Source organism: Hemitrygon akajei, chromosome 20 (genome assembly GCF_048418815.1).
Source record: "Hemitrygon akajei chromosome 20, sHemAka1.3, whole genome shotgun sequence".
Taxonomy (NCBI): Eukaryota; Metazoa; Chordata; class Chondrichthyes; order Myliobatiformes; family Dasyatidae; genus Hemitrygon; species Hemitrygon akajei.
Window position 1 is genome coordinate 13,073,159 of NC_133143.1, and position 27,517 is coordinate 13,100,675.

At 39.2% G+C, this 27,517-nt stretch overlaps 1 protein-coding gene across 1 annotated transcript in view; it reads left to right on the forward strand.

Moving 5' to 3' along the window:
* retreg1 (reticulophagy regulator 1) overlaps window positions 1-27,517 on the forward strand; it is a 115,774-nt gene that overhangs the window by 75,247 nt on the left and 13,010 nt on the right. Inside the window, exons 4-5 of the mRNA XM_073023869.1 lie at window positions 6,199-6,325; window positions 6,990-7,074. Of these exons, the coding sequence (XP_072879970.1) occupies window positions 6,199-6,325; window positions 6,990-7,074 (212 nt within the window). The remainder of the gene's footprint in view (window positions 1-6,198; window positions 6,326-6,989; window positions 7,075-27,517) is intronic.

The window sequence follows — 27,517 nt, forward strand, 5'->3', positions numbered from 1 at the left end:
AATCCTACAAAAAGTAGTGGATATGGTCCAGTCCATTGTAGATAAAATCTTTCCCTCCATTGTGCAAATCTGCACAGAGAACTGTTGCAGGAAAGCAGCATTCATCATCAGGGACCCTACCACCCAGGTGATGCTCTCTTCTCACTGCTGCCATCAGAAAGGTGGTACAGGAGCCTTATACGTAACCCAGGGACTGCCTGTAGTAGTAATGATGTAATGGGATTAAAAACAGAAAATACTGGAAACACTCAGCAGGTCAGGCATTATGTATGAGTAATGCTTTCTGAATATTTCCAGTATTTTCTGCCTTCAGTTCATATTTCTAACATCCATTTTGTAACTCCTAGAATTCTGAGTAACATGCAATAATAAGTTTCTGACTTTCTAGTGTCAGTAGGAGCTTGAAAAACTGCATCAGGTATGCATTGCGCAGTAGACTTTTACTTACATAATGACTATAAAATTATTATAGACCCTTCTTTGGGTAACCATTCCATTTATATGGGCATCCATAAATTAATTTTGTCAATAAGTTGGAAGGTACAGAAAAATCATTCATTGTAGTAACTGTACCTCCAAATGTCTCTAGAGCCAAAGTTTCTCAGATATTTTATATTTGACCTAGGGACATGCAATATGCTACTTGATGCCACTCAAAAAAGTGTACAGTTAATTAGCTTTACCTTAAGTTACATTAAGCAATGCTATTAAACAACATCCAAAAGGAAAGTCTTTTCACCAATTCACTTTTATGCTTGGAATGTAATAACTTTCCAGTTAGGTGAGCTCAGCTTACTACTTTAATGTAGGGTTTACTTCTGTAGATATTGCTGAGTTATCATTCAATGGGCAAGATAACAGTAGGTTGGATTTGTGAAGCTGGATCACTGTTCTGCCAGCAGTGTGTCTATACCTATGACAACACTCAGCAGCAATTTCATGATGGGAGTGGAATATATTTTATCAATAAAATGCATAAAGTCCAGCTGCTCTTTGCTTGCATTTTCACAAAAATATAAAACTGTTCTAACAATTTCTGTTCAAACATGAGGAGATCTGCAGATGCTGGAAATTCAAACAATAACACACACAAAATGCTGGTGGAACACAGCAGGCCAGGTAGCATCTATAGGGAGAAGCGTTGTCGATGTTTCGGGCCGAGACCCTTCGTCAGGACTAACTTCTCCCTATAGATGCTGCCTGGCCTGCTGTGTTCCACCGGCATTTTGTGTGTGTTATTGTAACAATTTCTGTTCATAAGAATGTTGTTATCTGCTGGTATAGAGATGATCATAACCTTCTGACTGGCTTCATGGAAGATCTTGTAAGAGACTGGAAAGAATCTCTGACACCTCTTTAGGTCGGATTCTGTGCCAAACATACTACTCTAGCGTCCCTATATGGACTACCCATCACAGTCCTGTGCAGAATTAATTGTCATCGAGTCATACAGCTTGGAAACATGCCCTCTGGTCCAACTGGTTTATACCAACCAAAATTCCTATCAAAGCTAGTTTAATTTGTCTGCATTTGGACCATATCCCTCTAAACATTTCTTTTCTATCTATCTATCCAAGTACCTTTTTGTATATATGTAATGTCTTTCTTTGGATGCTGACACATCGATTTCCCCATCTCTCCATCCTAAATTCACTCCACTGGTGTTGGGCCACTCCCCATATAAAATATGTACCACCAACCTAGCATCTGTGCCAGGATTAGTACTGATGCCTTTTTATTTATCTTCCTGGCTAGTCTCTCCTACCTCAGCAGTGTTGTAAGGGAAATAAGATTTGCTGTAACTTATAATGCTGAAAGTGAAAGACCATAATAACATTAAGAACAATGCACTAAGATTGGTAATACTGAGCAGATGTACATGGGTGTAGATGGTGGTCAGAACATTAAAGGGGAAGGTGTCTGAAAGGTAAATTAAATGCTTGAAGATCATCACTTCTGAAAGGGTTACGTGCTTAGTAGCACCCATCCTTCCTCCAGAGAGAAATTCAATAGCATTGAAGGGGTTATTCCTCTATATTCAGAAGGCTTTAGGATCTTGCTAATTTTAGCAACAGCTAGATCAGTGAAAACATAATGTTGTCAAAAATAACTGCCGTCTTTTATTGCGTGTGCGTGTATACAGAAGATTGCAACATGTCTAGTGTTGTGTTTTTATTTAAGAAAGTTGAAAGGAAAAGCCATTATCTATATAGATTTTAGCAAGGCTTTTGACAAGATCCCACGTGGTAGACAGGTCTGGAAGAGGAGACTAGAGTCCATGATGAGCCATTGGGGTACAAGATTAGCTTGGTGGAAGGAATTAGAGGGTGCTAGTGGAGGGTTATTTTTCAGATTGGAGGGCTTTGATTGAAGTGATGTGCTGCAGGGATCACTTCTAGGCCCTAGAATGTTTGTTTTATGTTTCATAAAGATGGTGCATTCTTTCAACTGAGTATTATGATTCAGTGTTTCTCGGGTCAGATTGAGTTCCTGGATGCTTTCCGAATTAGCTACATGTGCAATGCATATTGCCATTTAAAAAGAAATATGGACTTGTTGAACCCTTTAGCTTTAAGAAGTGCTGGCCATTAATGGGTGCAGTAGCAATCATGCTGATGAGCAAGCATCATTAAATTAGTGTGTTGTCCAGAGTACGTTCAACTGACGTGGTTTAAAGGCACCTCACAATTCCTACTCCCAAGGCGAGGAACTATCAATTTTACCGAGATAGACTTTCACTGCTTTGCTTTTGCAGGTTGATTACAAGTCTGATATTTTATATTAGCACTGATGTTTTATCTGAACTGACAACTCTTGGTTTTTATAACATGAATTTAAAGATTTTTTAAAGAATTTTTTTGCTGACTTGGGGGATCACATATAGTAACTTCCTCCTTGAAGTAGCTCGCTGACTGTTTGAGATAATATATTTGTTCTATTCAGAATATCTTGGATCTAAATTTTAATTATACACAAGGAAAAAACTTTTTTGTATTTTAGTAGGAGCAAGAAAGAAAATAGGAGAAACAGGATGTTAGCCATATTAATAGGTAAGAGACACATTTGAGACTGAGATTGAAGGCAGTGTAACATATTTCCAAATTGTGCACTCCTACTCTTTGTGACAGAAGAGCATTCCTAGATACAGGACCAATATTCAAGTCAAAAACAGAATTCAGGTTTGGAATGAGTCATAGAATGAAAATATAAGTTTGGCCATCTGTTGCTTGTCCATATGTTGCCCATCTATTACATCATTGTAAAGCAATGGAAGATTATTTATGTTTGCTATTAGTATTCAGTTCTTTCTCAGTGAAGTTCAAAGTTCAAATTAAAATTTATTATCAAGGTACATGGTGCCGTATACAACCCTGAGATTCATTTTCTTGCAGGCATTCACAGTAGAAATAAAAAATACAATTATTGAAAAACTATACATAAAGTCTGACAAACGACCAACATGTAAAAAAACAACTGTGTAAATACAAACAAATAAATAACAAAATAATACTGAGAACATGAGTTGTAAATTCCATAAGTTGCAGAATCAGTTCAGTATTGAGATGCATGAAGTTATCCACGCTGTTTCAGAAACCTGATGGTTGAAATGTGGTAGCTGTTCCCTAACCTGGTGATGCGGGACCTAAAGTAGTTTCCTACTTTCTGATGGCAGCAGCAAGAAGAGAGCATAGCCTGAATGGTGGGAGTCTTCATTATCTTAAATGAGCCCTCCAGCGTCTATAACTCAGCCATTGCGCAAAAATTGCCATATGAACACTGGCAAAGTTGAGTCCATTTCAATCTCATCCCCTCAGTTATAACTTGTAACTTGGGCATTGTCTGAAGTCGATTAGATTGTTAAGGAATATTGAGTCAGATCATCCCCAAAGTGAGCTTCAAAGCAAATATCAGAGAGATACCAATTAGTGTTTTCACTGTTGTGACATAAATTGACTTTGTCCCTTCCTTAACTCATCTGCTGCTGAACCACTTGTCTTTTCTTTGTTATCTCTAGTGTTGGCTACCATTAGCATTCATGGCTAGCTTTCCTTGCTCTATTCTCCATAAACTGGAGATCATCCAAAATTCTGTCCTCTATAAGTCCTATATGGCAAACATACCTATAGTTTCTGACCTCCACTGGCTCCCTGCTGAGTAATGCATCAAATTTAAAATTCTTGTTTTCTGATCTCTTTTTATTCTATATTGCCCAATTCCAGTTCAAACTTATTTATCACACTTAATTTTATTGTTCCAGCATTGCCCTTGCCTTCACCTGTCAAAGCCCCAGACTGAAATTCTCTCGTTGTGTTGTGGAGACAGAAGAGATTGCAGATGCTGGAATCTGGAAAATGCAAAAAGCATTGGAGGAATTCCATAGGTGTGGCAGCATCTATGGAGAAAAGTGTGTTTCTCCTTGGCTACCTCTTCCCCTGTATTTAAGACTCTCTTTGAGATCCACCTCCTTGAACTATCTGTTGGTCACCTTCATCAATATGTCTCTTGAGTCTTAAAGCCAAATCTCCTTTGACAATATTCCTGTGATGCATCTGAGACATTCCATTATGTTGTAATCTCCCTCTGAACAACAATGTCAGAAAAATCTATAGGTAGCAAAATAAATTTGTTAACTATTTTCAAAAATTAATAAAGCCCACTGCTGAATGTGAAGATATACTTTTTGTATAGTGTGCATTGATCAGCAAATTGCTTCTGGCACTTCATAGTACATGGTACTCTTGCAAAAAGAGGGACCCAGTGGTGTTGCTGGTGGGTCTGGTGCACATTTGACTACCACTTCCTTTAAATTCTATCATGCATACATGCACATACTGTACACAGTGCAAGCCACTCAAGCAGAAGAAGACCTGCTTTACTGAATCCTATAAAATTGTGAGAGCTCAGAGTTTGGTTCTAGGAATTATTGATGGGTAGTAGCCCATCAATCTCCCAGTTCCTTCTCTCCCTCTGCCCTCCCCTTTCCCCATCTGCTCCTCCTTCCCTTCCCCTCCCGCTCCCTCCCTCCTCCCCCTCCCTCTAGTGTAACCAGATTAGTTTGCCTTTTTGTTAGGATTTATAAGCCAAGCTATTCTTCTTGTAAAGCAGGGGTGTCAAACTCATTTTAGGTCACGGGCCGGATTGAGCAAAATGCAGCTTCATGCGGGCCGGATCAGTCGGACGCGTGCGAACGCAGCTTTCGTTGCCTCCGTTTTTTCAGCCTGCTCTCATGTGTCTCAGTCTCTGCTATAGCTACAAAGTGTTTCACTTTACAAATTCCGTTTCTTATGAAGAAGACTGCCGAATAAACACTAAAAACCTGGTACCTGAATAAACTCAGCATTAGCCATATCATACGCCATAGGCGCTTCGATTACTGGGGCCAGCTTTAATAGTAATTAGATATTATCTCGCGGGCCAAAGATAATTCCACCGCGGGCCGGATTTGGCCCGCGGGCCTTGAGTTTGACATATATGTTGTAAAGCAAAGAATGTATGAGCATCTGTACAATTTGTTTTATGACAAATTTAAAGAATTAACTTTATCAGTGATAATTTAGTTGAAAGTTAATATTTCAAATCAAGGATTTTGAATGAGAAACCGAATCACTAATTCAACACTTGAACAAAAGTTAAAAATTCAAGAATTTTGAGATGCAGCCCAATTTGGTCTTTCTGTAGCTTCTACCTTAGAACAGTGAATGTGTGATGTGAATGAGTCCTTCCTTGGAGAGGTTTTACACTGCAACATATGTAGCCTGGTTTAGTGGCTACAGACTGGACTTAAGGCAGGACAGCATCTTTGCCTTACACGACTTAACCCTCTTATTCTTAAGCTAAACACACACATAACAATATCTGATATGCCACTGGGGAATGTAAATTGTGGTAGTTAGAATTTGTGAGTTCCTGTAGTCCAAATGAAATAGTCAACTGATGTCAATCAGAGAAGGAAAAGTAACATTTTTATTTCGTCTGGTCTGTGAATTACTTTATACCCATCACTGTGATTGAGATTTAACTGAGTCCTCAGTATGAGGGCAATTAAGTATAGCAAAAAAATTCTTGCATTACTAATGAAGTCTAAATGCCATGAATTATTAATTAAAGACAAACAGTCAGGAATTCCAGATTGGAACAAATCTATTTCTGGTTTGCAACATTTAAAAATAAATAATGCTTAACTTTTCTTTTATATAGCTGGAAAATGACTGAAACTAAACAGGAGAATACACCAAGGCTTAGTCAGTGTATTACAGAGTCATGGACGAGTTGTGCAGTGTTTTTTGAGGAAATGTCCCATTTCAAAAAGCAAAACCCTGGGAAGGTAAGAAACTTCCAATTCCCTTCAAATCTAAAGTGTAGACCTCCACTTTTTATAAAAAGTAATTGTAAAAAATGTGAATCTGTTTGGTAGCTACAATTTGGGATGAAGCTAGTTTATTTCCTTTCCTTCTGCTCCATATTATTTGTGTTATATCACATTATGTACAAGAGATTACAGTGAAAAATTAAATACATTTTGTATGGTTTAAAAATTAACTGATGAATTAATTTTATTTTTAATATCTAAATCATTAATGTTATTTGTCCTTGTATCTGCTAGCAAGAATCCTTCCTTCTTAGAAGTGATATATGGGGCATTGGAGAAGTTTTAACCAATCATACATTAGAATTGGGGAGGTACATAGTTAAATGGCCCATTCAGAATTGCCAACCATTTTCTGCCCAGTTCCTAATTAGTATCTTAAGTTGGCCTTTTATGAATGTATTAGGACACATGAAGACTTTCTGCTCAATAAATATTAGTGGGGAAAGAAGGCCTAAAGTATTAGTCAAAATTGTTTTTTGTTCAGTTCAAATGGAGTCAAAGAGCTTCTTCTACATGATAGAACAAGAATGGGCAGTAGAAGATCTGCTTCAATATTCTCTTGCAACTTGAGTAGTTTGTTAACCTTTCTTTTAATTTTCCTTTTCTCTCTTTCCTACAGTTTTGCCTTCTTGTTTGTAGTCTCTGTACATTTTGTGCTATTATTGGACGCTACATACCTGGTGCCGTGGTATCGTATGTCTTGTGTAAGTACCCCTACTGCTGTTTAAGAACTATCTTCCAGTAGTTATTTTTGTTATATATGTTCTCCTGGTTATGAGATTGCTGCACTATGTTAGGTGCAACAGCCAAGCATTTGAAACATTACAGAAATGTACATAAACAACAGAATGCTTTTGTTCATAATTCATAATCATAAACCAGCTTTTGTGGGATTTGGACGGTGCATTTTAATTAACTGTTCTGATTTTATAGCTGCTGTTCATAATAAAATTCTTTCTTTTAAAATTACACAATCTTGTCAAGTTGTCAGTACCAGGGCCTCAATTTTTTATTTAGTCTTTCCAGCTACACCCAGCATAAAGCTGTCCATGTATATTGTATGTTAGCATAACATAGAAACATAGAAAATAGATGCAAGAGTAGGCCATTTGGCCCTTCGAGCCTGCACCACTATTCAGTATGATCATGGCTGATCATCCAACTCAGAACCCTGTACCCGCTTTCTCTCCATACCCCCTGATCCCTTTAGCCATTGATGCACCATCAATAACTCCCTGAGACGTGAGGTGAGATATCGGCTTTTATTGACTGGAAGAAAGAACAAGCAGCAATTGACCACCAAGCTACATCCTGGAGACTGAGGGCAGGGCTCAGGCCTCAATCGCCTTTATACCGGGGTCTGTGGGAGGAGCCACGGTCAGTGGGAGGAGCCACAGGAGCAGTCAGCAGGGGGGCGTGTCCAGACAGGTATATGTAGTTCACCACTGCCACAAGGGCCATATCTAACTTCCTCTTAAATATAGCCAATGAACCAGCCTCAACTGTTTCCTGTGGCAGAAAATTCCACAGATTCACCACTCTGTGTGAAGAAGTTTTTCCTCATCTCGGTCCTAAAAGGCTTCCTCTTTATCCTTAAACTGTGACCCCTCATTCTGGACTTCCCCAACATCAGAAACAATCTTCCTGCATCTAGCCTGTCCAATCCCTTTAGAATTTTATACGTTTCAATAAGCTCCCCCCTCAATCTTCTAAATTCCAGTGAGTATAAGCCTAGTCGATCCAGTCTTTCTTCATATGAAAGTCCTGCCATCCCAGGAATCAATCTGGTGAACCTTCTTTGTACTCCCTCTATGGCAAGAATGTCTTTCCTTAGATTAGGGGACCAAAACTGCACACAATACTCTAGGTGCGGTCTCACCAAGGCCTTGTACTACTGCAGTAGAACCTCCCTGCTCCTGTACTCAAATCCTTTTGCTATGAATGCCAACATACCATTTGCTTTTTTCACTGCCTGCTGTACCTGCATGCCCACCTTCAATGACTGGTGTACAGTAAAATTTAAGTGGAGTTATGCTCAGTACTTCCCACTGAACTGTGTATTTTATTTTTCTTAAAATATTTTAAGCATTCTTGTATAGATAAATACTAATTCAGGAGCAGGTTTGCCATTTGCTACCATAGAAAATTGACTGCCCAAGCCTAAGATTCCTTTCAGCTGTCAAATCAAAACAAATGCACCTTGTCAGTCTATGACTTAGATCATGGTTAATGTAAGTGGAGAATGTTCTGATTTTTCTGTATCACTCCATTTCTGTTTATTCAACAGCAGAAATATTAACAGGAGAATTCTATGAGCTGATTACTTTTTATAATGCAGCAGTGTCATCTTGTGCACATTCACACAAAGTGCAGGATTTTCTTTTTTGTCACAATGACAACCTGTTTCTCCACAAAACAAAAGCTCAATGCGAACAATAGGAGTTAGCATTGTTAGAATCCTCTCTCCAGCACTGTGCTGAAATGGATAGCAAAATACATGCAAAATTCACTGATTTAATAGACTAGATGATGGTGTCTGTTTCTCTGCAGAAACAGCAGCAACTGCTGGCTGATCTCAGTGCCACAAGATAAACAGATATAATTCAAACCCTACAATTATGCTGATGCTTACTGGGATTCTGTCTGCCTCCTTACCCAACATGAGCTGGTGATCTCAGCAGGTCGGGCAGCATCCATTGAAAGAAGCAGTCAATGTTTCAGGTCGAAACCCTTCGTCAGGACTGGGTTTCAACCGGAAACGTTGACTGCTTCTTTCAACGGATGCTGCCCGACCTGCTGAGTTCATCCAGCTTTTTTGTACGTCTTGATTTGACCACATACTAAACTTTGTGTTTAGTATGAGCTGGTGATGTCACCAGTTGGTGTCTACATTAAAGTGTACATCCTGGAGTTCCGGTGACGTCATCGTCGAGAATGGCAGCTTAAGTCAATAGCTCCTCCGGAAAAATACATATTTTGCCCCATTAACCCATCAAATATAGGATTTTTCGAAAGTATTTGAACTGATAAGAGGGGCAAGAATGGGGAAAAAGAATGGAAATAAAAAAAGCAACACTGCGGAGCCTGTGGATGAGAGGGGTACAGTGAGCGGCTCTCCTACCCGACCACGTGCTAGCGAGGCTGACGATGGGCCTTGTTCAGGCAGAGCGGCAAATATGATCTAAATTTTGAAAGAGATATGGGAGTTCCAAAAAGATATAAAACGGCAGCTACATGATATTAAGTCAGAGCTCGCCAATGTTTATCAAAAAATAGCAGTGGCAGAGATTCGAATTGAGAAGGTGGAAGATCGCGTGCAAAACGTGGAACAGATGCTAAGTAAGACGATAAAAATATTAAATCAACAAGAAAGTAAACTGCTTGACCTGGAGGGAAGATCACGGCGGAAAAATTTCAGGATATACAACGTTCCCGAAGGAGCGGAGGGTTTGTTTATAATGGAGTTTGTACAGAAGTTGCTGCGGGATGCGCTGGAGATTTTTTCAACTGTGGATCTGGAAATTGAGAGGGCGCGTCATGCGATTGTCCCGTGGCCTACCCGGGGCAGAGATAAGCCACGCTCAATAGTAATTAAATTCCTTCGATACAGTACCAAGGCGGAGATTCTACGAAGGGCCTGGGTAAGAAGACGGTGTTTTTAGATGGTAAACTAATATATTTTGATCAAGATTACCCCCTCACGGTCCTGCAGAAATGTAAAGAATACCCTGAAGTAAAGCGAATACTAAAGCAAGAAAGGATTAGATTTCAAACTCCGTACCCTGCTAAACTTTGAGTGTTTTATCAAGATGGGATCCAACTGTATCAGACAGTGGAAGAGGCGACTACAGACATGAAGGCCAGAGGGTCGCCCGTCAGTGTGATCAAATCGAGGGAAAGCCTGGTAGAGGAATTATCCCGCTCTGCTTGGGAAATAGTGCGAGAATCGAGAGAGCAGGAGACGGGAGGAGGGTGAGAGAAGTATATCAGGAAGAGACTGGGAGTTTTCCAAAGACAGCCCTCACCACCTCCAGAAGAGCCATAAGGTTTGACTAACTTTAAAAATGTTGAGAAGCTAAACGGAAGCAAAAATAGACGGTGATATACCTATCTCGAGAAATACTTATTATAATGTGGATTTTATATTACTCAGTTATTCTTCTTTATTCACTCACTTACTTCTTTTTCCCCACCAAAATGAGAATATATATATATGTGTGTGCGTGTGTGTGTGTATGTATATATAGGAGTACACAGGGAAATCTTTTCTGTGTAATAGATTTGTTCACTGACTTTTATGGATACTGCAATGGGGGCCCTCAACTCACAGGTAGGAGGGGCTACCCCCCACAGCTAGACATTTCCTCTAGCTCAACCCAGGGTCATCTACTAGAGATCTCAGCCTTGGAATCACACCTTCATTGCCTTTTTTGTTATTATTTGCGTTTCTTGGTTCTTATTTGTTCAGGGAGTAGATCGATTAAGTGTTATTCTGCTAATTTCAATGATACATTGACAGATAAATACAGATGGCTAAGGACAAAGTAAAATTCATTTCTTTTAATGTCAAAGGGCTAGTAAATCCAATCAAACGTAATAGAATTCTATCCAAAATGAAAAAAGAACACGCCCATGTAATATATTTACAGGAAACTCACTTAAGTGATAATGAGCATAGAAAACTAAAGAGAATGGACTTCACTAATTTGTTTTTCTCCTCATATAAATTAGGACATAGGAGAGGAGTTGCTATTCTTATCTCAAGTAAGCTAAATTTTGAAAAAGTATTCGAAATGGGAGATAAGGAGGGCAGATATATTCTGGTAAGGGGGAATACAGATGGAAATTCAGTTACTCTATTGAATATATATGCACCCCCGGGAAGTGATACTGGTTTCTTTCAGAAAATTGCTGATATTATGGTAGCGGAAACAGAAGGTTTCTTGATGTGTGGGGGAGACTTAAGTTTACAATTACAACCAAAGTTAGACTCTTCCAATAGAAAAACCTATGAAACAAAATCCTTATGTAAGAAAGTTAATACACTTTTTGAGGATGTTGGTTAATTGATATATGGAGGAACCTTTTCCCGACAGAAGGGATTACACTCATTATTCTGCTCCCCATTCTGGATATACAAGAATAGACTATTTCAATACATTTGGAAAAGACAAAGACAAAATAAACACCTGTGGAATTGGGACAATAGATGTAAGTGACCATGCACCTATATATTTATCTGTTGATTTTGACATACAACCAAAGAATACTATTTGGAAACTAAATTCAAGTCTACTCAATGATTCATACTTTAAGGAACATATTAAAAAAGAAATTAGTCTCTACTTAGAATTCAATGATAATGGAAAGGTTTCACCTTCCATTTTATGGGATACTCTGAAGGCTGTCTTAAGAGGGAAAATTATAGCAATATCTTCATATAAGAAAATAATAAGGAATAAAACATTAGAGGAATTACAAAATAGGCTGAAGGAACTAGAGAAAAAACACAAATTGAATTTGGCAATTGGCAATTTGGAAATTAAAAAAATTAGGAATGAAATTAATAGTTTGGCTATGCAAGAAATCAAGAAAAATTTAATGTTTCTGAAACAGAGACATTATGAAAGTGGATCTAAGTCTATGAAAATACTGGCGTGGAAACTAAAAAAAAAAGATAGCAGAAAATACAATTCATAGAATTAGGGATCCAAGAACAAAAATGATAAAAAATAAGCTAAGTGAAATTCAAGAAGCTTTTGAAGTGTTTTACAAAACTCTGTATTCCAAAGTTCCAGGAGGAAGCATAACCCAAATTGACACCTTCCTGAATTCTCTAGTTATCCACCTTAAGCGAAGAACAAAATAGAAGGATGACTGCTGACACAACTGAAGTTGAATTAAAAGCTGCAATTAGTAGGCTTAAATTAAGCAAGTCACCAGGATCAGATGGGTATACGGCAGAGTGGTACAAAGAATTTTAAAAATGAGTTAATTCCTGTTTTACTCCCCACACTGAACTGGGCTCTAAAAAAAAAGGCACAAATGCCATCCAGTTGGAAGGAAGCGATAATCTCAGCTATACTGAAAGAAGGCAAGGATAAAATGGAATGTGGGTCATTTAGACCAATATCCGTTCTTAATGTAGATTATAGATTATTTACCTCCATCATGGCCAAATGATTAGAAGAGTTTCTACCCGTACTGATACGTAACAATCAGACAGGTTTTACACGACAACGCCAAACACAAGACAATATACGAAGGACACTTCACATTATGGATCATATACAAAAAAATAAAATTGAAGCAATAGTGATAAGTGTGGACGCTGAAAAGGCATTTGATTCGGTTAATTGGAATTTTCTTTACAGAGTTTTACATAGATTTGGTTTCCAAGACAATTATTAAAACTATACAGACACTATATGACAATCCTACTGCTAGGATTAAAATCAATGGATATTTATCAAATAGTCTTATCCTAGAAAGGGACACGGGACAGGGTTGTGCATGGTCACTGCTACTCTTCACATTATATCTGGAACCATTAGCTCAATACATCAGACAAAATGAAGATATCAGGGGAATTACTATTAAAGGGACAGAGCATAAATTGGCTTGTTAAGCGGATGACATTTTGATCTTTTCTAGGGCAAACAACATACTCTTTACCTAAATTGATGCAATCCTTTGAACAATATGGTCAATTATCAGGATACAAGATCAACATAGATAAAACCCAGTTACTTTCATATAACTATAGCCCACCAAGAGAAATAGAAAGTAGATATCCCTGGGCATGGCAAACAGAGTCTTTCAAATATTTGGGCATCATTATGCCAAAAGATTTGGCAAAATTATCAGAATGCAATTATTATCATTATCAGCCTTTATATAAAAAAAATTAAGGAAGATATGGCAAGATGGAACCTGATTCCTTTTTTCAGTCTCAGTTCAAGGATTGAGTCTATTAAAATGAATATACTGCCCAGACTGTTATATCTCTTTCAGACCCTACCAATAGAGATGAATCAAAATCAATTCAATGAATGGAACAAGATGTTATCAAGGTATACTTGGCAAGGTAAAAGGCCTAGAGTTCATCTCAAAACTTTGCAATTAGCAAAGGAAAAGGGGGGATAGGTCCTACCTTCTCTTAGAGATTAATATTTTGCAGCACAGTTGAGAGCTGTGATATGTTGGTGCAACCCATCATATGACGCTCAAAGGAAAAACATTGAGGAGCTGGTATTTCTCATCCCCATACAAGCAATTTTGGCTGATAGCAACCTGCAAAGGTACATAAATACTATTAATAACCCATGGGTGAAATTGACTCTTAAAATATGGAAAACTACTATAAAAGAATATAATCTAGAGGGAGATATTGCAATTCTTAAATGGTGTGCAAATATGACTTGGATTTTTCGCCGAATAAACTGGATGCTAGATTTAAGGACTGGACAGCTAAAGGAATAATAGTTCTTTGCAACATAATGAAAGAAGGAACACTGTTCAGTTTTGAAATGCTTAAAGAGAAACACTTATTAGAAATCAAGATTTTTATTGGTATTTACAGATGTGACAATATGTTAATAGGACACTTAAAAATGTAACCAAGGCAAGTACATGCTTGATAGAGCTCTTTAGAAAAGCATATAATTCAGATAACGGTAGTAGAATCATTTCAAGCATGTATAAGGGGTTGTCAAATCTTAAAACATATTCAACTTCATACATTAAAACAAAATGGGAGAAGGAAGGAGGGATAATTATATCTGAGGAAGAATGGACAATAATATGGAGGTATCAATGGAAGTGTAACAGTTCACAGAAATGGAGGGAGTTTGGATGGAAAAACCTGATAAGATATTTTATTACACCCTCTCAGAAATCCCATTATGATAGTAACCTCCCTGTTTGCTGGAGAAATTGTGGAAATCAAAATGCAAATCATTATCATATTTTTTGGGACTGCCCTGTTATCAAAGACTATTGGAGGGGGATACACAATGCCCTACAAGACATTTTTAAATGTGAAATACCCTTAGAGAGTAAGACCATATATTTTGGGTATATACCTCAAGAATGGTCGAAAAGAGATAAATATTTAATCAATATGCTGTTGGTGGCTGGTAAAAAGACTCTTACTAGGATATGGTTATCACAGAAGAGCCCAACTTTAAATGCATGGATGGAAATTACAATGGACATTTACAAAATGGAGAAGATAACAGCATCTGTTAATCATAATTTTAGTGGATGGACTACATGGATTTTAGTAAGGCATTTGACAAGGTTCCACACGGTAGGCTTATTCAGAAAGTCAGAAGGCATGGGATCCAGGGAAGTTTGGCAAGGTGGATTCAGAATTGGCTTGCCTGCAGAAGGCAGAGGGTTGTGGTGGAGGGAGTACATTTAGATTGGAGGGTTGTGACTAGTGGTGTCCCACAAGGATCTGTTCTGGGACCTCTACTTTTTGTGATTTTTATTAACGACGTGGATGTGGGGGTAGAGGGTGGGTTGGCAAGTTTGCAGATGACACAAAGGTTGGTGTTGTTGTAGATAGTGTAGAGGATTGTCAAAGATTGCAGAGAGACATTGATAGGATGCAGAAGTGGGCTGAGAAGTGGCAGATGGAGTTCAACCCGGAGAACTGTGAGGTGGTACACTTTGGAAGGACAAACTCCAAGGCAGAGTACAAAGTAACTGGCAGGATACTTGGTAGTGTGGAGGAGCAGAGAGATCTGGGGGTACATGTCCACAGATCCCTGAAAGTTGCCTCACAGGTGGATAAGTCAAGGGATAGAGTTTAAGAGACGCGATGTAATGATGCAGCTCTATAAAACTCTAGTTAGGCCACACTTGGAGTACTGAGTCCAGTTCTGGTTGCCTCACTATAGGAAGGATGTGGAAGCATTGGAAAGGGTACAGAGGAGATTTACCAGGATGCTGCCTGGTTTAGAGAGTATGGATTATAATCAGAGATTAAGGGAGCTAGGGCTTTACTCTTTGGAGAGAAGGAGGATGAGAGGAGACATGATAGAGGTGTACAAGATATTAAGAGGAATAGTCAGAGTGGACAGCCAGCGCCTCTTCCCCAGGCACCACTGCTCAGTACAAGAGGACATGGCTTTAAGGTAAGGGGAGGGAAGTTCAAGGGGGATATTAGAGGAAGGTTTTTCACTCAGAGAGTTGTTGGTGCGTGGAATGCACTGCCTGAGTCAGTGATGGAGTGAAATTTAAGAGACTACTAGACAGGTATATGGAGGAATTTAAGGTGGGGGATTATATGGGAGGCAGGGTTTGAGGGTCGGCACAACATTGTGGGCCGAAGGGCCTGTAATGTGCTGTACTATTCTATGTTCTATAAGCTGGAACAATTTGATTCATATTGGGAAAATGGTTTAAATACATAATGCCTCATAGGCCTCATTTTATTCTCACAAATCAATGAATATGTTGTAAAAAAAAGATCGCTCCCTACTTGTACATAATTTTTTCCTTTTGCTTGTGTTTTCTTTCCACTCTTTTCTATAAGTGTATACCTCAGATAAATATTATGTGGATATTTGTGACATATATGTACAATGTCTGAAATACATATTATGGAAATGTTTGTTTGATGATAAACTTCAAGAAAAAAAATAAATTACAAAAAATATATAGTGTACATCCTCGCCCCATAGAAATCGGCTGAAAAGGAGAGAGAGTGGCAGGGGGGAGGGAGATATATAGTAAATCATAGAGCTTAATGTTTAAACAGTGAAGGCATTTCTATGGAGATTCAAAAATCAGGAATGTGCAAGAGGCCATAACTGGAGGAGCAAAAAGATCTCAAAAGATTGTAAACCTGCTGGACATTAGAAGGATGGGCAGCATGAAGGCTCAGTAGGGAATTTGGTAAAAAGGGATAAGGATTTTAAAATGGAGATACTACCAGATAAACTTCTTATCAACATAATTTTTCCATCAAGACCATCTACTTTCAACACTGATATTGCCAATGTCTGATGTCTCAACTCTTTGACTGGTGAAATCCTTATCCCTGTCACCCTTACCTTTAGACGTAACCTCCAATACCCTTCTGATCACTTTTCCATTTTTGACCCTCATAAACCCTGCTGGTTGTATTCTAACCTGCATTGTGTGCTCATTTCCTCTGTGATCATTAAACAATCATTGGCATTGGTCAAAATAGAAAGTGAAGTAAGCACATTGGAATGAATTGCATCAAGGATTTTAGTGAATTTAGTTCTGATGGTTTCGATCAAGTGAGATTTTATCCCATGTTTTTTGGTTAGATTTTAATCTTGGCCCTGAGGTAGAAATCAGTCTTTCATTGCAAATCCTCTTCAAAGCCTTTGATCAACTTCAGCAATGTTAGTTATACCTACAATTAGGTTGATTTTGTTGATTCCTGTCCTAATTGATTAGTTGAGGGTGGTAACTACTCAGACACTATATGACGTGATCGTTTTTTGCATTGTTTGTTTGCAACTTCACTGCAGCAATTTGGCACAAACTCTGTGAGTTCTGGAGCACAAGTCTTCTGTATTAAGGTGGGATATTATCAGGTCTCATTGAGTTTTCTGCGTCCAGTGCTGTGGACCATTTCTTGATATCATGTAGAAAGAATTGAGCTGGCTGGAGGTGGGCTTTTTTGAGGAAGATTATATATTACTGAAGTACTTCACCCTTGTCAATGATACTCACATGTTAGAATTCTGCCTTCACTGAGGATGCTCTTGGTGATTTTTTCTCCCATTATATATTGTCCACCATGATCTGAAATTGATGTGGCTAGATTGTAAAGCTTTAATCTGATCTGTTTTGTGCATTTTAATTTTTTTTTTAAAATTGAGATATAGCATGGAATAAGCCCTTCTGCACCACTTAGCAACTCCCAATTCAATTCTAGACTAATCATGGTACAATTTACAATGATCAATTAACCTATCAACCAGCACATCTTTGAATTGTGGGAGAAAACTGGAGCACCCAGAGGAAACCCACACCAAGGGGAGAATATACAAACTCTTTACAGGCAAATGAACTTGTGTCATCTGAACTGCCACTACCGTGCCAACCCAATGTTTAGTTTTGTTCATTGCACACCTTTAGAACATATATTGCAGGTTCACTGGGTTGGGATCTTATTTTCAGTGTGTACTTCTGGCTTGCCCTTCTGCATTCCTCTTTGAACTAACTTGGGGCCCTGGCAATTGAAGGATACGCTGGATCAGATGAATGGCGTACAGTTCTGAGAACAACAGTAAATTAATTGTCAGTTTCAGCTGCCAGAACTGCTCAATCTAATTTGGTATATCTGTGAGCCACACAATGAAAAGCATACCCAATGTAAAATAGGGAGTTTGGCTCCACAAGAACATTATGGTGGTCACTCCTATTATAGATTATATCTGCCGAGAATGAAATTGTGGGTTAAACCTTTACTACTCTCACAACCTGCCTAGATTTAGACAAGTGGCTACATACTTGAAGACTCAGCTAGCTCGGTCAGCGGTGGTGCTACTAAGCCACAATTAGTGTTGAGCTTTAAAGTCTCCACTTCAGAATACATCCTGCACCCTTGCTCTTCCCAGAATTTCTAAGTAACATTAAACATGAATGAGCACTGTTTATCAGCTGAGACCTTCTTCCTTTTTCATTCATGGGCTGAAAACCTTATTAGCAAGGCCAGCAATTATTGTCAATTCCTAATTGTTTTTTGAATTGATTAGCTTTAAGAAGGCACATTAAAGAAGGCACTAGGGAATCAACACATTCTTGTGGGACACTGAGGCTATGTCCAGACTACACCGGATAAATCCGTAACCGAAGCTTTTTCTCTTCATTTTTAGCCTCCGTCCACACTAAAACAGTGTTTTTTTGTCCCCCGAAACCGGAGATTTTCAGAAACGCTTTCCAGAGTGTGTAATTTTGAAAACGCCGGATTGGCCGGAGCAGTGTGGAATCTGAAAACGCTGTCATGACGTGCCGGAACAGATTGTGACGGCAGCACGCCAGTTCATTGTTTTCTTGAATGTAACCTAACAATTTCAGAACAGATGGCAACGAGACTGAAGCCAGAAGAGTTAGAAATGTACTCACCAAATAATTTGACCCATAACTTACTGAATAAATAAGTATACTCACTTTGCCCTGTTTTCTGTCCTTGCTCATATGAAGGTGGTTTACCTATTTATGCAAGTACTTCTCTGACAATAGATGTGTAACAGCTTAACGTAATATTGTTTGGAAATACAAGATAATACTGATGCAGACATGTTTTATACATTTAACAAGGGGCTTTATTAATGCAACAGCGTTCTTCAGTTTTTCAAGGTTCGTCGTCAGCCGGGTCATACAGTCCGTGAACTCCCTGTCAGTTGCCTCCATATGTTCCAGTATTAGTTTTTTTTTAACTTTTAAGTCCTCCTGCACGAGAGCCAATAACTGTCCGTTGTTTAAGTTTATCTAGTCTGTGACACGGACTTTCACAGCGAGATTCGACACCAAACATGTCGCTTGTTTTCGGTAGATGTGTCCTGCGCATGCACAGTAGGAGGAGGTTCACTGAAATAACCGTTTTAATGTGGACAGAGATATTTTTTAAAACGCATAGTGTGGACGCCTATCGTTTTTACGCAAAACCGGCATTTTCAAAATTATCCGGTCTAGTGTGGATGTAGCCTGAAAGTCACAAGGTCCATACTCTGTAAGTGAAATCGCTGGGAAAAATTACTGGTAGATACAAAGGCAGCTTCTTTATTCAACAAAACAAGGTACAGCAGGCGTCATATGGAGACGCTTTTGGTGGAAAGGTCTGCTGGCCCAATGTGGGGCTCAATATTTATGTGCTAAGCACAAAGGACAGTTATATATTTACGAAGTATAAACAATGCTTTCTTTTGAAACTACGTACAAACTTTACATATTTTGATTCGCATCCATCCCATGGACGCCAGCAGCATCTGGACTGGGATCCACAGCTTTTCAAGTCAAGTCATCACTTTTTTTTGTCATTTCGACCATAAACTGCTGGTACAGTACACAGTAAAAATGAAACAACGTTCCTCCAGGACCATGGTGCTACATGAAACAACACCAACTACACTAGACTATGTGAGACAACTCAAGGCTACACTAGACTACGTAAAACAACACAAAAACTACACTAGACTACAGACCTACACAGGACTACATAAAGTGCACAAAACAGTGCAGGGCAGTACAGTAATTAATCATTAATAAACAAGACAATAGGCGCAGTAGAGGACAAATTTCAATATAATAATAAATGATGTAGATGTCAGTCTAGACTCTGGGTATTGAGGAGTCTGATAGCTTGGGGGAAGAAACTGTTGCACAGTCTGGTCATGAGAACCCGAATGCTTCGGTACCTTTTGCCAGATGGCAGGAGGGAGAAGAGTTTCTATGAGGGGTGTGTGGGGTCCACTGATTCTGATTAACCATGGTGTGAGAACATCCTTCAGGAAGGTGAACCCATGCAAATCATCTGGTCAAGGTGGTATCCATGGCCAAGTACTGAAGATCTGTGCTAATCAAGTAGCTGGAGTATATACTGACATCTTTAACCTTTCACTTCAGCAGTCTGAAGTACCATACCAGTGCCCAAGAAGAACATAGTAACTTGCCTTAATGCCTATCGTCCAGTAGCATTTATATTGTTACGAACCCCGTAACTGGGTCACTTACCAGCAAAGATAGAGAGGTCCGTTGAAGTCTGATGGTACTATTTTTAAAAGTTTTTATTTATAAAGGGGGCACAAAAGTAAGGTTAATACAAACATTCAGATAATATACAATCTAAAGCGCGGGTATAGTAATAATCATCAATAAGAAGTAGCTCTATCGTTTTGTCTAGGGGTAAAAATATTGTCCGATGGAAATATAAAAGTCTCTCAAGTTCATGCAGGCTTTAGCCTTTGGGGACCGCTGGGTTTTCACTGGTTGGAGAGAGAGAGAGAGATTTGTGATAACAGAAACTTGCCCAGTCTTTTAGGATGCAAAACCGTTGAATCGGGAACGTTGGTTCCCCGTTGTTAGTTCGAAGTCCTTTTCGGTGTTATCAGCCACCCGCTCCCCAGGCCAGGGGAAACGGAATGCACGTGGCTTCCGAATAGCTTCCCGTTATCACGGGAGCGATGAGCGATGGTGTCTCCTTCTGGTGCGTCGCTAGGGGACTGCCCCCTGTAGCCCCTCTTTTATCTTGACTTGCAGGGTTGTAGATGTCAATCAGGGTGGGGTGATGCAATCCCCAGCCCACATTGCCCAAGGGTGTGCACGTAGCCCTGAGAGCTGGCATGTAGTATAGGATCGCAATCCACAAAGGTGTCTCCAAGAAACAATGGCCAAATCCGTTGCTTTGTCTTGCTGAGGATTCTCTCTCATTTCCTGGGTCCAAGACCTGAATTAATAGCGATCTTGCGATTTCTCAAGAAGGAGGGGGCTGGGATCATAACAATATCTACTGTGATGAAGTACTTTGAAAGGCTAGTAATGAAGCACATCAACAACATAAGACAATAAGACATAGTAGCAGAATTAGGCCACTCGGCCCATCAAAGCAGCTATGCCATTCCATCATGGCCAATTTATTATCACTCTTAACCCCATTCTTTTGCCTTCTCCAGTAATGTTTGACACCCTGACTAAGCAAGAACCTATCAATCTCCACTTTAAATATACTCAATGACCTGGCTTCCACAGCCATTGTAGAAATGAATTCAGTAGATTCACCACCCTCTGGCTCAACAGAGGTCCCTCTAATCTAAGGCTGTGCCCTCTGGTCCCAGACTCACCCATTATAGGAAACATCCTCTGCACATCCATTCTATTTAGGCCTCTCAATATTTGATAGGTTTCAATGAGATCCCCCCTCATTCTTCTAAACTTCAGCAAATATAGGCCTAGAGCATTCAAGTGTTCCTTACATGTTAACCCTTTCATTCCCGAAATCATTTTCATGAACCTCCTCTGGATCCTCTCCAAACCAGCTCACCTCCCCATAGATAAGGAGCCCAAAACTGTTCGGACCCAAAAGTACAATCTGACCAATGCCATCTTAAGCCTCAGCATCACATCCTTGCTCTTATATTCAGGTCTTCTCAAGATGAATGCTAACATTGCATTTGCCTTCCTTACTACCAACACAATCTACAAGTTAACCTTTAGGGAATCCTGCACAAAGACTCCCAAGTCCTTTTGCACCTCTTATGTTTGAATTTTCTCCCCATTTAGAAAATAGTTTACTCTATTCTTTCTACCAAAGTGCATGACCATGTACTTCCCTACACTATATTCTATCCACCACTTCTTTTCCCATTCTCCCAATCTGTCCAAGTCCTTCTACAGAATTACTGCTTCCTCAACACTACCTGACCCTCCACCTATCTTTGTATTGAATGCAAACTTGGGCACAAAGCCATCAATTCTGTCATCAAAATTGTTGATACTCTAAAGTACCAATACCAACCTTTGCATAACATCACTAGTCTACAGAAGCAAACTAGAATAGGCCCTTTTTGTTCTGATTTCTTGCCTCCTGCCAGTATCTATGCTAGTATCTTTCCTGTAGAACCATGGGCTCTTACCTTTTTTAGTAGCCTCATGTCAAAGGCCTACAGAAAATCCAAATAAAAACATCCACTGACTCTCCTTTGTCTATCCTGCCTGTTATTTCCTTCTTATTTACCCTACTTTATCAATTCCGTCCAAGTACTCTGAAACCTCATCCTTAATAATAGAATCCAACATCTTCCCAACCACTATGGTCAAGCTAATTGGCCTATAATTTCCTTTCTTCAGCCTCACTCCCTTCTTAGAGTGGAGTAATATTTGCAATTTTCCTTTCCTCTGGAACCATTACAGAATCTAGTGCTTCTTGAGAGATCATTATTAATGCCTCCACAATCTCTTCAGCTACCTACTTCAGAACCCTGGGGTGTAGTCCATCTGGTCCAGGTGACTTACCTCCCTTCAGACCTTTCAGTTTCCTAAGTATCTTCTCCTTGGTTAAAGCAACTACTCTCAGTTCTGCCCCCTGACACTCCTGAATTTCTTGTATACTACCAGCATCTTCCACAGTGAAGACTGATGGAAAATACTTACTAAATTCGTCTGCCAGTCCTTTGTCCCACATTTCTACCTCTCCAGCATCATTTCCCAGCAGTCTAATGTCCATTCGCACCTCTCTTTTACCCTTTATATATCTGAAGAAACTTCTGGTATCTGCTTTAATATTATTGGCTATTATTATTATTATTATTATTATTATTTAATCTTTTCTCTTCTTACGGGTTTTTTAGTTGCCTTTTGTCAGTTTCAAAAGTTTCCCAAAACTTCTCACTATTTTTTGCTATATTATATATCCTCTCATTTGCTTTTATGCTGTCTCTGACTTCCCTTGTCAGCCTCATCCTCCCTTTAGAATATTTCTTCATCTTTAGTATGTATCTGTCCTGCACCTTCTGAATTGCCCCCAGAAACTCAGCCATTGCTGTTCTGCATCATCCCTGCTAGTGCCCTCTTCTAATCAACTTTGGCCAGCTCTTCTCTCAAACCTCCGTAATTCCCTTTACTCCACTGTAAATCTGACTTTACATCTGACTTTATTTCCTCCCTCTCAAACTGCAAGGTGAATTTTATCATATGATCACTGCATCATAGGGTTCCTTTACCTAGAGCTTCTTAATCAAATCTGGTTCATTACACAATACGCAGACCTGAATTGCCTTTCCGCGAATGGTCTCAACCACAAGCTGCTCTAAAAAGCCATCTTGTAGGCATTCTACAAATTCCCTTTCTTGTGATCCAGCACCAGTCTGATTTACGCAATCTACCTGCATATTGAAATCTCCCATGACTGTCAAAATATTGCCCTCATTACATGCCTTTTTTATTTCCCATTGAAATTTATATCCCACATCCTGGCTTCTGTTTGGGGGCCTTTATATAACTTGCATCAAGGTCTTTTTACCCTTGCAGTTTCTTAACTCTATCCACAAGGATTTTACAGCTTCCAATCCTTTATCACCTCTCTCTAAGGATCTGATTACATTTTGTAGTGACAGAGCCACTCCACTCCTTCTGTCTACCTGCCTGTACTTTCGATACACTGCCTGATGAGTGACTTGGATCCGCTCTAATTTGCCTAGCATCATAATAGGTCACCAGAAGATGCCATTTCTTGGCTCTTTACTCTGCTGTAGAACATCTGGACAGTGAAGATGCATACATCAGTTTGCTCTTCATTGACTACAGTTCAACATTCAACACTATCATCCCCTCAAAACTAGTCATTAAGCTCCAAGACCTAGGCCTCAATACCTCCTTGTGTATTTACTCACTTGCAGTTAGTATGATTGGCAACAACATCTCCACAATCACCATCAGAACATGAGCACTGCAAGGCTGTATGCTTAGCCTCCTGTTCTATTTCCTTTATACTTATGACTGTGAGGCTGACAGCTGCAATACCATATTTAAGATTGCTGACAATGCCATTGTCATTGGCCAAATCAAAGATGGTGATGAATTGGCATATACCGTAGGAAGGAAATTGACAATCTGGTTGAATAGTATCCCAACAACAAGCTCTCAGTCAATGTCAGCAAAACCATTGACTACAGGAGAAAGAAACTGGAGTCCATGATCCAATCCTCCTTAGTGGATCAAGGTGAAAAGGGTCAAAAGCTTTAAATCCCTTGGTGTTATCAAAGGATCTGTATTGGGACCAGCATGTAGTTGTCATTCCAAAGAAGGCACGATATTGCTTCTACTTCCTTAGCAGTTTATGGAGATTCGGCATTCCATCTAAAACTTTGATAAACATCTATAGATGCAAAGTGAAGAGTACCCTGACTAGTTGCATTGTGGCCTGGTGTGGAAATGCCAATGTTCAAGAATGGAAAAGCCTTCAAAAAGTGTTAGATGCAGCCTGGTCCATTGCAAGCAAAGCCCTCTCCACCACTGAGCACATTTACAAAAGCATTGCCTCAAGAAAGCAACATCCATCATCAAGGACCCCCACCATCCAGGCCATGCTCTCTCCTCTGCTGCAATCAGGAAGGAGGTACAGGAGCTTGAGATCCCATACCACAAGGTTTAGGAACAGCTATTACCCTTCAACATGGAGAACTTCACTGACCTCAACTCTGAACTGATTCCACAACTTAGGGTCTCACTTTCAAGGACTTTACAACTCGTGTTCTCAGTATTATTTATCTCTTTTTTTTAAAGTAATTATTATTTTTGTATTTGCACAGTTTATCTTTTGCATATTGGTAGTTCGGCAGTCCCTGTGTGTAGTTTTTCATCCTGAATTCTATCTTGAACATAAACTACATATATTAGATAGATCTAGTTTGTGGTCTCTGTTGAGGTTGTGGCTCAGATTAGGTATTTATTAGTTTTTGTTAGGTTTTTATTTTAGATTCATAGGGATGGTTTTGGGGCACAGAGAGGGGAGTTGGGGGCCAGGTTAGGGTTTAGGGACAGGGATGGGGGAATTTGGAGGACAGACTGCAGTCTAAACCTCCACTCCAAGTCAACAGACTGTGCAAATACAAAAGAGAGAAAAAAAGATGAATAAGTAAGTGATAAATATCAGGAACATGAGGTGAAGAGTCCTTGATAGTAAGTCCATAGGTTGTGGGAACAGTACAGTGATGGAGCAGGTGAAGTTGAATGAAGTTATCCCCACTGGTTCAAGAGCCTGATGGTTGAGGGGTAATTATTGTTCCTGAACCTGATAATGTGAGTCCTGAGGCTCCTGTACCACCTTTCTGATGGCAGCAGTGAGAAGAGAGCATCACCTGGGTGGTAGGGTCCCTGATGATGAATGCTGCTTTCCTGCAACAGTTCTCTGTGCAGATTTGCACAATGGAGGGAAAGATTTTATCTACAATGGACTGGACCATATCCACTACTTTTTGTAGGATTTTCTGCTCAAGGGCATTAGTGTTTCTATACCAGGCTATGTTGCAAATAATCAATATACAGTCGGCCCTCCTTATCCGCGGATTCCGTATGCGCGGATTCAACCAACCGCGAATCGGGAAAACCCTGAAGTTCTCTCTCCAGCACTCGTTGCTTGAGCATGTACAGACTTTTTTCTTGTCATTATTCCCTAAACAAACAACAACTATTTACATAGCATTTACATTGTATTAGGTATTTTAAGTAATCTAGAAATGACTTAAAAGTACAGGCAGTCCCCGGGTTATGAACGAGTTCCATTCCTGAGTCCGTCTTTAAGTCGGATTTGAGGTCGGAACAGGTACATCCGGTATGATTTAGCGTCAGTTAGTCAAATGTTTTTCTTAGTATATAGTACATATTTTACCTTTCTATGCATATAAACACTTAAGAAACATACATATTTCAATAATTTAACCACTGCGTTGCTTATCGGGGCAGGGCCTTTCACATGCTCCATTAAAATTGTTCCAATCGTTGACTGACTGTATGTAGCTGAACGCTTTTCCAATGACCGATGGCATTTCACCTCTTTCCAATCGCTTTATTACTTCCACCTTATTTTCAATCGCGATCGTGATTATTTTCGTGAATAGAAACACTGCGGATTCAGAGCTGCACCACCAGGTCCTAATGACCACCGTACGGAGACGTGTTAAATAAGAGACTTGAGCATCCACAAATTTTGGTATCCGCGGGGGGTCCTGGAACCAATCCCCCACGGATAAGGAGGGCTGACTGTACTCTTCACACTTCTATGGAAATTTGTCAAAGTATTAGATGCCATGCCAAATCTTTATAAACTTATCAAGAGTCTTGTGTCAATACTGAAAATTGAAGCCCAAAGGTTAATTGATTGTTTGCATCAAAATCCAGAAGTCAAGGTTCGATGGCCAGAGCCATGAGTCTGAGAATCTCTGTGAGTCCATTGGGGAAGTCAGGGGCCCAATATCTACAAATTCTGAGTCAGCTGGAATCTAGAGGCCAAAGACAGCCTATTGTAGGTTAGAGGGCTGTGTATGTGCGTAGGTGGAAGGTAGGGAGGGAGGAATGGGGCTTATTTCATTACTGTCTCTTTGTTGCTTGGTATGTTCTGTTTTGTTCTGCCCTGTGTTCTGTTGGGCATTATGGGTGTATTATGTTGGTGCTGGAATGTGTGGTGACATTTGTGGGATGCCCCCCACATCCTTGGATGTGTTGGTTGTTAACACAAATAATGCATTTGTCTGTATGTTTCATTTACATATGATCAATAAATCTGAATCTGAGGTATTAGAACAACTGTATGATCTAAACATGTTAGTAATATATAGAGAACATGCTTCTTGTAACAATGTTTCTGATATTTGTGGTAGAAACTTAATATTCTATGAGCATACAGTGAGGGATTTCATCTGTAAATACACAGATAATTTATTTTGACATCATGATTTGCTATGCCAAGCTTTTTTATATATAAAGAACATCTGTGAAAAGAGAAACAAAATTGGGATTATCCATGAACTTTAGCTGGAGGGAGTAGTGCAGAATATAGTTTAAACAAGTAATGGTTATTAATTGCCTATAAGGTGTATTTTGCTTAGTGAAGATGTGAATGAGAACAGAGGAAGGGCATTTATCTATTTGTTGGTGGGAAGGAAACAGTTGTTTCAGGCACTAAAGACATCTGGGCAAGATAGTGTGAGATTGAACTTATATCTATAAATGTAGAACTATTGATTCCTGTGTTTATTTGACAATTTTTAAAAATTTCTGAGCTCAAAGAAAGGTATAAAGCCATGTATTTATTTCTAAGAAGGGGAGAGAGACTAATTATTTAAAATAGTGAATGGTTAAAGTTGTTAAGTAGAAAGTAAGGACATTGTAATAATAATAGTAATAATGAGGAAGTAACAAAGCACCTGGAAGTTTAAATTTTAAGGGGAAAAGGGAGGGAGAGCAAACCAAATGCATTCAATAAAATTCTAAAAGCCAAAAATAGGTTTCTTTCTTAAAAATAAATACATTTCTTAAAGCTAGCTTGGGACAAATGAACTAGTTATTTATCTGGCAGATGAGAAAGCCTGCAGATGCTGGAAATCCAAAGCAATACGCACAAAATGCAGGAGGAACTCAGCATATCAGGTAGTATCTACAGAA